Source organism: Pholis gunnellus, assembly GCF_910591455.1.
Source record: "Pholis gunnellus genome assembly, chromosome: 7".
Taxonomy (NCBI): domain Eukaryota; kingdom Metazoa; phylum Chordata; class Actinopteri; order Perciformes; family Pholidae; genus Pholis; species Pholis gunnellus.
Genome location: NC_136533.1, coordinates 245,023 through 257,251, shown reverse-complemented (window position 1 = coordinate 257,251; position 12,229 = coordinate 245,023). Strand labels below are relative to the sequence as shown.

The window sequence follows — 12,229 nt, the reverse complement described above, 5'->3', positions numbered from 1 at the left end:
TATATTATGTTACGTTACATCAGTGGTGGGCTGACAGGGCCTGCAAAGCCTTCTCTGCTGGCCTAAACAGAATCACAAAGTTATAGCTATTTTATAATTTTTCTTAAATACACTACATGTATCATAATTTATACAAATATTTTTCCCATTATCTTATGTTCTCATTGCACAGCTACTGTGCTCCTCAGCTGCTCTGCTTCAGTGCAGCTTGTTTTAAGTAGAGCTTTGATCCAATCAGAGTTCACCTCTGTGTCTCTAGGTAGAAGAGAGGCCCCAGGCCTGCAGACTCACCAGTGAATCCATGTGCAGGTTAAGTGAATGGGGACGATATTGTTGATTGTCATAGTGTTCAACCAATCAGATCTTTAGTTTAACATTCTTTGACGTGTCAGAGCTGCTAGCTGGTCTACAGCTACGTCAGCATTACGTGCAGCTCAGTTTGCAGCAGCAGCTCTGCAGTGAGGTGCAGCGTGTGCTGTGATTGGTCAGTGGGCGAGCACGTGACTATTGTGAAACAGAACCTACAGCAGAGGCTTAGTCGGAGTAGTGAGAGTTCAAATTGAAAGATATGGAAGACATTATGATATTTTTTGCATTTTGCTTGGTGTAGATTTTTTTTTTTTACCTAGTTTTGTTTTTTAACACTCAACGTCTGAAACTGGAAGAGAAACGGATTTGTGAGTTGGGATTTAATCGTGGGATTAAACTCTTTGTCAACAAAGAAAAGAGGATGTGATCAGCATTTGGTAAGTCAACTGTTTTTTTTTTTTTACATCTAATATCTGAATGGCCCTTGAGTGCGCAGCAGAATGCGTGTTGCTGATGTTGTTTTTCCGTTAAGCTAGTTAGCCTAGCCTCCCAGAACACTTGCGGAGCCTCAGCTGTTGTCTCCTAGTGAGCGCAGGAAACATTATCTTTCCTACAATTTAAGCTTCTACATTTTCCAAATGCACTAGTATTATTCAAACGTGTTGTTCGGTTTGTAAGCCTCGTACCGAACGGTTTAATATGAATACGTAACGTTATATAGTTACAGCCCAAGAAATGAATAATAACCCTAGCTGTGGCGCCATCATGTGGTTATAAGGTGGTATTTCAGCAGTGAAGGCCCAGGTATGAAATGCACGGCCCGCCACTGTATTACATAATATATATACTATACTATACTATACTATACTATGTTATGTTACATTATATTATATTATGTTATGTAATGTTATATTATATTATGCTATGTTATGTTACGTTATGTAATATACAGTATATACTATACGATACTATGTTATGTTACATTATATTATATAATGTTACGTTACGTTAAGTTATACACTATACTATATTATGTTACGTCCCGTTACATTACATTACATTACGTTACATTAATGTAACATAGTTTTTCTTCCACCTCCTCAGTGTCAGTATGCGTACCTCCATCAGTGTGTTCGTGATGTTCTCAGAGCCAGAAAGCTCCACAGTGAGCAGGAGAACCTCCTCTACCCCGTCTATGCAAATGTGAACTACAACTCCCAAAGAGGTAAGTGATTATCAATCTACATCTGTAGTTTATTATTGATTAATCTACACCTGTAGTTTATTATTGATCAATCTACACCTGTAGTTTATTATTGATCAATCTACACCTGTAGCTTATTATTGATTTATCTACACCTGTAGCTTATTATTGATTAATCTACACCTGTAGCTTATTATTGATCAATCTACACCTGTAGCTTATTATTGATTTATCTACACCTGTAGCTTATTATTGATTTATCTACACCTGTAGCTTATTATTGATTAATCTACACCTGTAGCTTATTATTGATTTATCTACACCTGTAGCTTATTATTGATTTATCTACACCTGTAGCTTATTATTGATCAATCTACACCTGTAGCTTATTATTGATTTATCTACACCTGTAGCTTATTATTGATTTATCTACACCTGTAGCTTATTATTGATTAATCTACACCTGTAGCTTATTATTGATTAATCTACACCTGTAGCTTATTATTGATTAATCTACACCTGTAGTTTATTATTGATTAATCTACACCTGTAGCTTATTATTGATTTATCTACACCTGTAGCTTATTATTGATTAATCTACACCTGTAGTTTATTATTGATTAATCTACACCTGTAGTTTATTATTGATCAATCTACACCTGTAGCTTATTATTGATTAATCTACACCTGTAGCTTATTATTGATTTATCTACACCTGTAGCTTATTATTGATTAATCTACACCTGTAGTTTATTATTGATTAATCTACACCTGTAGCTTATTATTGATCAATCTATACCTGTAGTTTATTATTGATTAATCTACACCTGTAGTTTATTATTGATCAATCTACACCTGTAGCTTATTATTGATTAATCTACACCTGTAGTTTATTATTGATTAATCTACACCTGTAGTTTATTATTGATCAATCTACACCTGTAGTTTATTATTGATCAATCTACACCTGTAGTTTATTATTGATCAATCTACACCTGTAGTTTATTATTGATTAATCTACACCTGTAGCTTATTATTGATCAATCTACACCTGTAGTTTATTATTGATTAATCTACACCTGTAGTTTATTATTGATCAATCTACACCTGTAGTTTATTATTGATCAATCTACACCTGTAGTTTATTCTTGATCAATCTACACCTGTAGCTTATTATTGATCAATCTACACCTGTAGTTTATTATTGATTAATCTACACCTGTAGTTTATTATTGATCAATCTACACCTGTAGTTTATTATTGATCAATCTACACCTGTAGTTTATTATTGATTAATCTACACCTGTAGTTTATTCTTGATCAATCTACACCTGTAGCTTATTATTGATCAATCTACACCTGTAGTTTATTATTGATTAATCTACACCTGTAGTTTATTATTGATCAATCTACACCTGTAGCTTATTATTGATCAATCTACACCTGTAGTTTATTATTGATCAATCTACACCTGTAGCTTATTATTGATTAATCTACACCTGTAGTTTATTATTGATCAATCTACACCTGTAGTTTATTATTGATCAATCTACACCTGTAGTTTATTATTGATCAATCTACACCTGTAGTTTATTATTGATTAATCTACACCTGTAGTTTATTATTGATCAATCTACACCTGTAGTTTATTATTGATTAATCTACACCTGTAGTTTATTATTGATCAATCTACACCTGTAGTTTATTATTGATCAATCTACACCTGTAGTTTATTATTGATCAATCTACACCTGTAGCTTATTATTGATCAATCTACACCTGTAGTTTATTATTGATTAATCTACACCTGTAGTTTATTATTGATCAATCTACACCTGTAGTTTATTATTGATCAATCTACACCTGTAGTTTATTATTGATCAATCTACACCTGTAGTTTATTATTGATTAATCTACACCTGTAGTTTATTATTGATCAATCTACACCTGTAGCTTATTATTGATTAATCAACACCTGTAGTTTATTATTGATCAATCTACACCTGTAGCTTATTATTGATCAATCTACACCTGTAGCTTATTATTGATCAATCTACACCTGTAGCTTATTATTGATTAATCTACACCTGTAGTTTATTATTGATCAATCTACACCTGTAGCTTATTATTGATTAATCTACACCTGTAGTTTATTATTGATTAATCTACACCTGTAGTTTATTATTGATCAATCTACACCTGTAGCTTATTGTTGGTCAATCTACACCTGTAGCTTATTGTTGGTCAATCTACACCTGTATGTCATTTAGAGACATTAGAGTCAAAATATCTGTTCCATATATATATTTACTATATATATATATTTATATATATATGTGTATTTTCATATAAATATGTTGATCTTTTTCCACAGAGACCCTGCGCAGATGTTAAAGGTTCTATAGAACTCTGATCAATATGTCAGACTACTGATCAATATGTCAGACCACTGTACATTTACTTCATATCTGTATGTATTTGTGTATATTTCTTAATATAGATATATTTCTAAATTATGTGTTATGTGTTATATGTTGTTTTATGAGTTTTAATATTTGCTTATAACAGTTATCACATAAAACAATCACATTCTTCTCCAAACTCTGAAGGAATGCATATGTGTGTATATACATATATATCTGACATCACAAATCTGAACCAATGACAAGAGCAGAAATGTCTCAAAAAACACAAAATGTTACACATCTGTCACAAGCTGCAAGTAAAATATGTGTTTTATGTTCATCAAAAACTATTAAAGTTGAAGTGTTGACGGTGAAATCATTGTTTTGAATGGTAAATGTATGTAAGATATCATTTGAAGTTTGCATCATGTCTTTTATTTTTATTTTGAAAGGACATATTGTGTGTGAGAGCAGTTAAATAAACACCACAGAAGAAGTATTTCTCTGGTGAATCCTTCATAAAGGACACAAACCTGCTCCAACATGTGCAGTTACTGTGGAGGAAAGTACACGAGTTTACTACAAGTACTTTTACTAAAGTAGAGGACGGAAGTGCACATTCAAGGTACTTGTACCTTACTTTCTACTTCTCCACTAATATCGTACTTTTTACTGTACTACATCTCAGAGGTACATATTGTACTTTTTACTGTACTACACCTCAGAGGTACATATTGTACTTTTTACTGTACTACATCTAAGAGGTATATATTGTACTTTTTACTGTACTATGTACTTTAGGATATAAAGTAGTTAACATGAAACATACACATTAATGCAGCAGTAATAACTACTTTAACTACATTTATACACATCACACTGTGGCATTAGTACTTGTACTGAAGTACAGGACTTGAATACTTCAGATACACATGATGACGCATAATGAAAGAGTAGTTATGTATATTTCCAGATGACGTCACTTGGCTCTCTCCTCAAACCACACGGCCCCTTCGCGCATGCGCACAGCTGCGGGTGTTCACCACATTGAAGCTGCTGAACTCTCGGAAGTTTAAGCTAAGTTTAGCAGTGATTTAGCACCAACAGGCTAGCGGCAGAAAAACACCGTCTGACGGAAGAAAACTCGTTTTTATATCGATAACAAAGTTCGTTAGGACGGAATCTAGTGAACCACGGAGGAACCACCGATGGATCTAAACAGTTTATTATCGTTTTATCTGCGTTAGACCCTCTGGAAGAAGTTGTGATTGTTGTTTTTTGGCGCTCTAGCAGCGCAGAGGAAAGATGGAGGAGTAGCATCGAGCTAACGCTAGCTGGGGTCGGTTAGTGGTCTTTACTGGTCGGTTATATCTCGGTTACATCGGACTGGATGTGAGGCTGTGTTCCACCACTAAGATTGTGTGAGTATCAATATCTTTAACACTAAATCACGGGATATTCAGCCGGTAGAGAGCGCTAGCTTTAGTTAGCCTCGGAGCTAAGTAGTTAGCTGGAATCTGTGTTAGCTTACTGAGAGGTTAGGGTTAGCTTTATGCTAACTAGCTAGCTAGTGACGTCACGTTACGTTAGTTAGTTAGTGGACGTTAACGTTTTAGCTGCTGGTTGGGTCTGTTCATTCCGATGGTTTAACACACTTAACTGGGACCACTGGACACACACACACACACACACACACACACACACACACACACTATTAACTGGGAACACTGGACACACACACACACTATTAACTGGGAACACTGGACACACAAACACACGTTTAACTGGGAACACTGGACACACACACACGTTTAACTGGGAACACTGGACACACACACACACACACACTATTAACTGGGAACACTGGACACACACACTATTAACTGGGAACACTGGACACACACACACACACACTATTAACTGGGAACACTGGACACACACACACACACACTATTAACTGGGAACACTGGACACACACACACACGTTTAACTGGGAACACTGGACACACACACGTTTACCTGGGATGCTGTAGGGGCGGGGCTACGTAGTGATTGACAGGTCTCTAACAGGCCATAATGCAGGGTTTGCTTTAGGGCGGGGCTACGCGGTGATTGACAGGTCTCTCTGGTTCTCTACAGTTATCTACTCGTGGACTAATCAACCAGATATTCTCTAGATTACTTTGTGATTTAAATGATTAATTGATTTGTTAATTGAGCTAATCTTTGGCTCTTCATCGTCATGTGACCTCAGATGTCTCTACAGAGCTGCTGTTCATGTTTCCAGAACAACCAGAGCATGAGAGTCCCTCTGAGGATGGAACCAGGTCTACTGGAGGCAGGATCTAGGTGAGGATCCTCCAGAGAAACATCTCATCTAAAGCTCAGTGTGGACATTTCTTTAATCACGTCTTTGTGTCCCAGACATCAGATGGTGCTCTGAAGAAGCCATGGGTAGCTGTTTAAGCTGTCCAGAGAAAGAGTCAATTCCAGATAATCATCAAAGTAAATTCAAGGTGAGTTTATATCAGATTAACTCAGAGACCCACATAGATCTGTTGTTGTAGCCTATTTTCCGGCTGTTGGACGGCAATCACTTAAATGTAATAGACACAGCTTAGAAACCACCTTATTGTCAATATATCTACAAAAGAGCCTCTAGTTGGTGGATGTAAAGTCTCATGAGGCGGTGATTATTCTAGAGGTCACAACAGCTCATTTTATACAGGGACGTCAAAAGCATCTAAAAAACAATTGGCTTTTTTGTTATGAGTCAGACATGTTTATAGTGCTTTATTCCATCCACATAAATACAACTGAGCTCCACAAGAGTTTCAGCTTTCCAATTTATGTAATTCCAAGTCTGCATAACTATTCAAATACACCCCTGAAAGAATAGGTTGAATTAACACATTCACATCTTCACTCTATCTTTACCAGAGGGGGCGCTCGGTAACGTAGACTCACAATGTTTAGTACAGAACAGTAACAGTCTGGAAACATATTAAAGATCAGTCCGATTGCGTCAAATGTCTTCGGGCGGAGCTTACACGCATACCGAAGTTTGATCGAAACGTTTTGGGCCAGTCGTTTGGGAGAAAATCTTTAATAAACACATTGACCTGCTAACGATTACTCACATTCACGTCGGACAAAGTGTTTCTGTGTGTCTCGTTGTGGTGTACCTGCCTCTGACTGACGTCTTGTTGTTGTTGTGGTGAACCTGCCTCTGACTGTTGTTGTGGTGTACCTGCCTCTGACTGTGTCTTGTTGTTGTTGTGGTGTACCTGCCTCTGACTGTGTCTTGTTGTTGTTGTTGTGGTGTACCTGCCTCTGACTGTGTCTTGTTGTGGTGTACCTGCCTCTGACTGTGTCTTGTTGTTGTTGTGGTGTACCTGCCTCTGTCTTGTTGTTGTTGTGGTGTACCTGCCTCTGACTGTGTCTTGTTGTTGCTGTGGTGTACCTGCCTCTGACTGTGTCTTGTTGTTGTTGTTGTGGTGTACCTGCCTCTGACTGTTGTTGTGGTGTACCTGCCTCTGACTGTGTCTTGTTGTTGTTGTTGTGGTGTACCTGCCTCTGAGTGTGTCTTGTTGTTGTTGTGGTGTACCTGCCTCTGACTGTGTCTTGTTGTGGTGTACCTGCCTCTGACTGTTGTTGTGGTGTACCTGCCTCTGACTGTGTCTTGTTGTGGTGTACCTGCCTCTGACTGTGTCTTGTTGTTGTGGTGTACCTGCCTCTGACTGTGTCTTGTTGTTGTGGTGTACCTGACTGTGTCTTGTTGTTGTGGTGTACCTGCCTCTGACTGTGTCTTGTTGTTGTTGTGTACCTGCCTCTGACTGTGTCTTGTTGTTGTTGTGTACCTGCCTCTGACTGTGGTGGTGTTGTTTGCCTGTACAGGTGATAAACGTGGACGACGATGGGAACGAATTGGGCTCAGGTGTGATGGAGTTGACTGATGCTGAACTTGTCCTCCACACCCATCGCCGTGACGATGTCAGGTGGCCATACCTGTGCTTACGTCGCTATGGTTACGACTCCAATCTGTTCTCGTTTGAGAGCGGCCGACGATGTCAGACCGGCCAAGGTACGTCACGTGACACTGTATGTGTGTGTATGCTAGTTTTTTTTACTGTATATACTTTTTTTTAAATATATCATGTTTTTAGACTATTGCATGAACGAATCAATCATTTATTTAATTTAATCATTTAATGACGATATGTTTCTGTTCAGATGTAGAACTTCATGGTGTGTGTTTGTCTCCTGATCTTGTAACAATGTGAACACAAACAAACAGTTATTTTAAATTTCAGGTATTTTTGCCTTCAAATGTTCTCGAGCTGAAGAAATCTTCAACATGCTGCAGGAGGTGATGCACAGTCACAGCATCAGTGTGGTGGAGGAGGCGGTGCTGGAGCCCAACCAATCAATACACACACCTGCAGGTAATACACACACACACACACAGGTAATACACACACACACACAGGTAATACACGCACACACATCCCTGTACTTATATCGTTGAGGACCCTGATTGACAGATTGCCCGTGTGTGTGTGTGTGTGTGTGTGTGTGTGTGTCTCTCTCTCTCTCTCTCTCTCTCTCTCTCTCTCTCTCTCTCTCTCTCTCTCTCTCTCTCTCTCTCTCTCTCTCTCTCTCTCTGTGTCTGAGCAGCTCTGGGTTACTCGGTGCCTACGGTTCCTAACGGTGTGACCAGGATCCCGTCTGTGGGTGAAGCCCCGTCTCACCCCTCCACCCGTCACCCGTCTGTGGCGAGCACCCGTCTGCCCTCCGTGGGAGAAGAGTCCACTCATCCTCTGCTGGTGGCTGATGAAGCGGTGAGACACAGTTCCTCATGTTGATCATTAAATCCATGCAACATGATGATGTCGTGATCTTATAACGATGATGTCATGTTTCCTGGTTCAGGTCCACACCTATGTGAACACCACGGGGCTCCTGGAGGACCAGCCCAGCCCTCTGACAGTCACCCCTAACCCGGTGGACAGCCCCACCTCCCCCCGGTCTCTGTGTCCTCCGACCCCCCCCGCCTCCTCCGAGGGTCCGCGCGGAGCCGGTGGACCCGCCCCCCGAGCCGGAGCCGCAGGTAGTGCTGGAGCCTCAGGGGGTTCGCTTCGTGCTGGGCCCCACCCCGGTTCAGAGGCAGCTGATGGAGAAGGAGAAGAGGCAGCAGGAGGTGGAGGAGCCCCGAGAGACTAACGGCCACACGGAGGTCAGCGTCGAGGCCGAGCCGGCTCCTCCTCTCTCCAACGGCTCCTCCTCCTCTAATCCCTCCACGGCTTTTCGCCGCCACCGCCCGCCCCCCCCTCACCCCCGACCTGCAGAATGTCAACAACTCGGCCCAGAGGCGCACCGCCCTGCTGGACTACGAGAACCTGCCGGCACTGCCGCCGGTGTGGGAGACGAGGAAGCCGAGCTCGGAGGAGGAGGAGAACCTGAAGACGCCGTCGCTCAACGGCTACACCCATCACCACCCCCCCCCACAGCCTGCTGCACCACTCGTACTCCCACCCGCTGTCGCCCGGCCAAGAGGCCTCTCACAACTACGTCAACACGGAGAACGTGACCGCTCCGCTCAGCGCCCACCGGCCCGACACGGCCCGGCGCCGCACCGAGGGGCCCACCATCTTCAACTTTGACTTCCGTCGGCCGCCGCCGGGCCACGCGGAGCCGCCCAAAACCCTGAACTACATCGAGGTGGAGATGGACCACAGCGTGGGGAACAAGGGCGCTTCGGACGGCAGCAACCCCCCCACGCCCCGCACCCCCACCTCTCCGCTCCCCCCCACCACCCCCACCCGCCGCACAGAGCTCTACGCCCTCATCGACATCGAGCGCACCGCCGCCATGTCCAACCTGCAGAAGGCTCGGCCGCGAGACGACGGCACGTCACGCAAGACGCGACACAACAGCACGGAGCTGCCCACCAAAAGCACCGCGTGACCCCGCCCCCTTTCACCGGCGGAGCTTCTTTATATTCACACGGAGACGCAGTGACAGACTCCACCCATGAGTTCATGCTTCCTGTGCTCAGGGTGACGGCTGGACCTCGGTACGGTTCACACAGCGGTGATGTGAGACCTCTGTGTGGCTGCATTCCTCCTCTTATATGGTACAAATCAGTATTACTGAACAAAGCATTCCATTTAGCCTTTTTATATGATTCACTACATGCTGCTGTCATTCAGTGTCTGAGGACGACGTGGTACCACATGATGTTTCTGAATATGTACAGTAGATTCTGGCACAATAAATGTCTGTTTTATTTGTACTTCAGCTCATCATTGGCTTCAATGTTACGATCTTCATATTTCAGAGTCAGCTGGTGGTTTAACGTGTTTTAACAGACGAGATGAAGGTCATTCTGTTATTGATGCTCGGTTCTACGTTACCGTAGGAACGCTGCGCAGCCTTCATGGTGAAGCTGAGGTTCTAGCAGACGACTCATCACATTGATCGAAGAGAGAATCATCTTTATCTTAGTTTGATTCTATTTGTTGGTGTTTAACAGGAACATGAATTCCATTTCTGTAAATTTGACTTTTTACGACATACACGGTTTGCACAATCATCAGGATTCATGTTGTTGAACTCAAACACGTGAAACCTCAAACCTGAAGATTTAAGAGTCAAAGTGAGTTTTGGGCTTTTTTAGGAGAATATCAATGATTATCAATTATTATGCAACTACATCAAAAACGAAAATGTTTTCATGTTAAAGTGAGAATAAAGAGGTCAGTGAGCAGTAATGAGCCTCGTCCAGGTTCTGATCTGCTGCGTCGTCGCTTTCATCATTTAAATATTCAGGTTTGAGGTTCATGAACGTTTTGGATCGACGGAGCGCTGGTTCAACAAAAACAACTTTCCTAATAATCGTGCACACTAATATATATATATATATATATATTAATAAACCCTAACCCTAACCCTGCTCAGTATGAAGAGCAATGGCCACCATTACCACATGCTGCTGACCCTGTTGGGGCCTTGGGTCCCCACCCTGACCCCAGCCATAATATGAATCTCGGCTCCAGGCTGGGCTCAGACCATCTTGTCCCAAGATCACATCCCAACCCTCATCCTAATCTCCACCCCCACCCTCTTCCCCAACTCCACCACCCTAATCCCCACCCCAACCCTTATCCTAAACTCAACCAGCCCCCCCTTTCCCAACTCCTCCACCCCAATTCTAATCCCTACCCCAACCCTCATCCTAAACCCAACCATCCCCCCACTCCCCCTTCCCCTTTTGGATGTGATCGGACTCCATCAGGCTGCAGCAGTGAGGGTGGTTGCTCTTGTTACGGAGCAGGCTGAGACATCTCTTCGGTCAGAACTTAAAGACCCTATATCATCCGATCCTGCGGCACTTGATTTCCGGCCGACCTTTGATTTGGGGTCATTAGAGGACACCCTGTCGGGCTCACCTGATGAGGTGAGTGGGTTGGTGGTGGAGGCTATTCTCGATCGGAACATGGGGAGGCCGGTGACTGAACGGGCACCCATCAGTAATGTGGCAGTGGAGGTGTCTGACTCCATCTCCTCATCCCCGTCCGGAGACAGTGGGACAGTGGGGTTGCCCGGACCCCCTGAGGGGCCATTTACTGATGGTATTCTGGCAGTGGATCCTCTTTTGGAGGCAGCCACCGTGGTGGAAAATATTCCATTTAGCCACTCAGTCCGACCCCCCTCATGATGGTGCTGATGATGATGATGATGTTGCTGCTGATCCCCCTCCGGTACAAAGGCCGACCCGACATAAGGCTACTTTTAGAAAGATTGTGGACTGGTCTCTGAGTGTTAATAAACTGGTACTGGTGTTGGGTGACTCCAATTTGTCGAGGATCCCAAATTACAGCTATCCACTTGTCCAGGTGGACAGCTTCCCTGGGGCCCAAATCCATCATTTGAAGGGGGTCCTTGAGAAACTGGATCCCTGTCCTACCACCCAGAAGATCGTCCTTTCGATCGGCCTTAATAACTGCTTAAGGGGAAATCTACTGAGTACCATTAAAAAACAGTTTCAGCAGTTGGTGGCACTGATAGGAAGAGTCTTTCCTCAGGCGGGAGTTTTTGTGTCACACATCCAATTCTCGACACAGCTCCCACCCTTGGCACAAACCCTCATTGAACAGACCAACATATTTTTAGAGGCCAACTATAGGGTGCTGAAGGGGGTAGAAGAGCGCCTTTTCATGGTCCATCGGCATGACCCAGTACACTGGACGGTAGAGACGGCCTCAGAGATCCTGCATTGCTGGATGAAACAACTAAATTAGAGGTCGGG

At 42.7% G+C, this 12,229-nt stretch overlaps 2 protein-coding genes across 2 annotated transcripts in view; both read left to right on the top strand.

Annotated features, from left to right (window-relative positions):
• Positions 1 to 4,401, top strand: part of ptprbl (protein tyrosine phosphatase receptor type B, like) — a 32,377-nt gene extending 27,976 nt beyond the window's left edge. The window contains exons 30-31 of the mRNA XM_079163644.1: positions 1,414 to 1,534; positions 3,888 to 4,401. Of these exons, the coding sequence (XP_079019770.1) occupies positions 1,414 to 1,534; positions 3,888 to 3,907 (141 nt within the window). The 3' untranslated portion in view covers positions 3,908 to 4,401. The remainder of the gene's footprint in view (positions 1 to 1,413; positions 1,535 to 3,887) is intronic.
• Positions 4,402 to 4,979: 578 nt separating this feature from the next.
• LOC306698102 (fibroblast growth factor receptor substrate 2-like) lies at positions 4,980 to 10,213 on the top strand. Its single transcript, XM_079162277.1, is given in 10 exon segments — positions 4,980 to 5,339; positions 6,173 to 6,267; positions 6,343 to 6,434; positions 7,816 to 8,002; positions 8,232 to 8,363; positions 8,596 to 8,759; positions 8,851 to 8,985; positions 8,987 to 9,255; positions 9,257 to 9,418; positions 9,420 to 10,213. Coding segments are annotated over 8 exon segments (1,581 nt in total). The 5' UTR covers positions 4,980 to 5,339; positions 6,173 to 6,267; positions 6,343 to 6,368; the 3' UTR covers positions 9,886 to 10,213.
• The last annotated feature ends 2,016 nt before the right edge of the window (positions 10,214 to 12,229 follow it).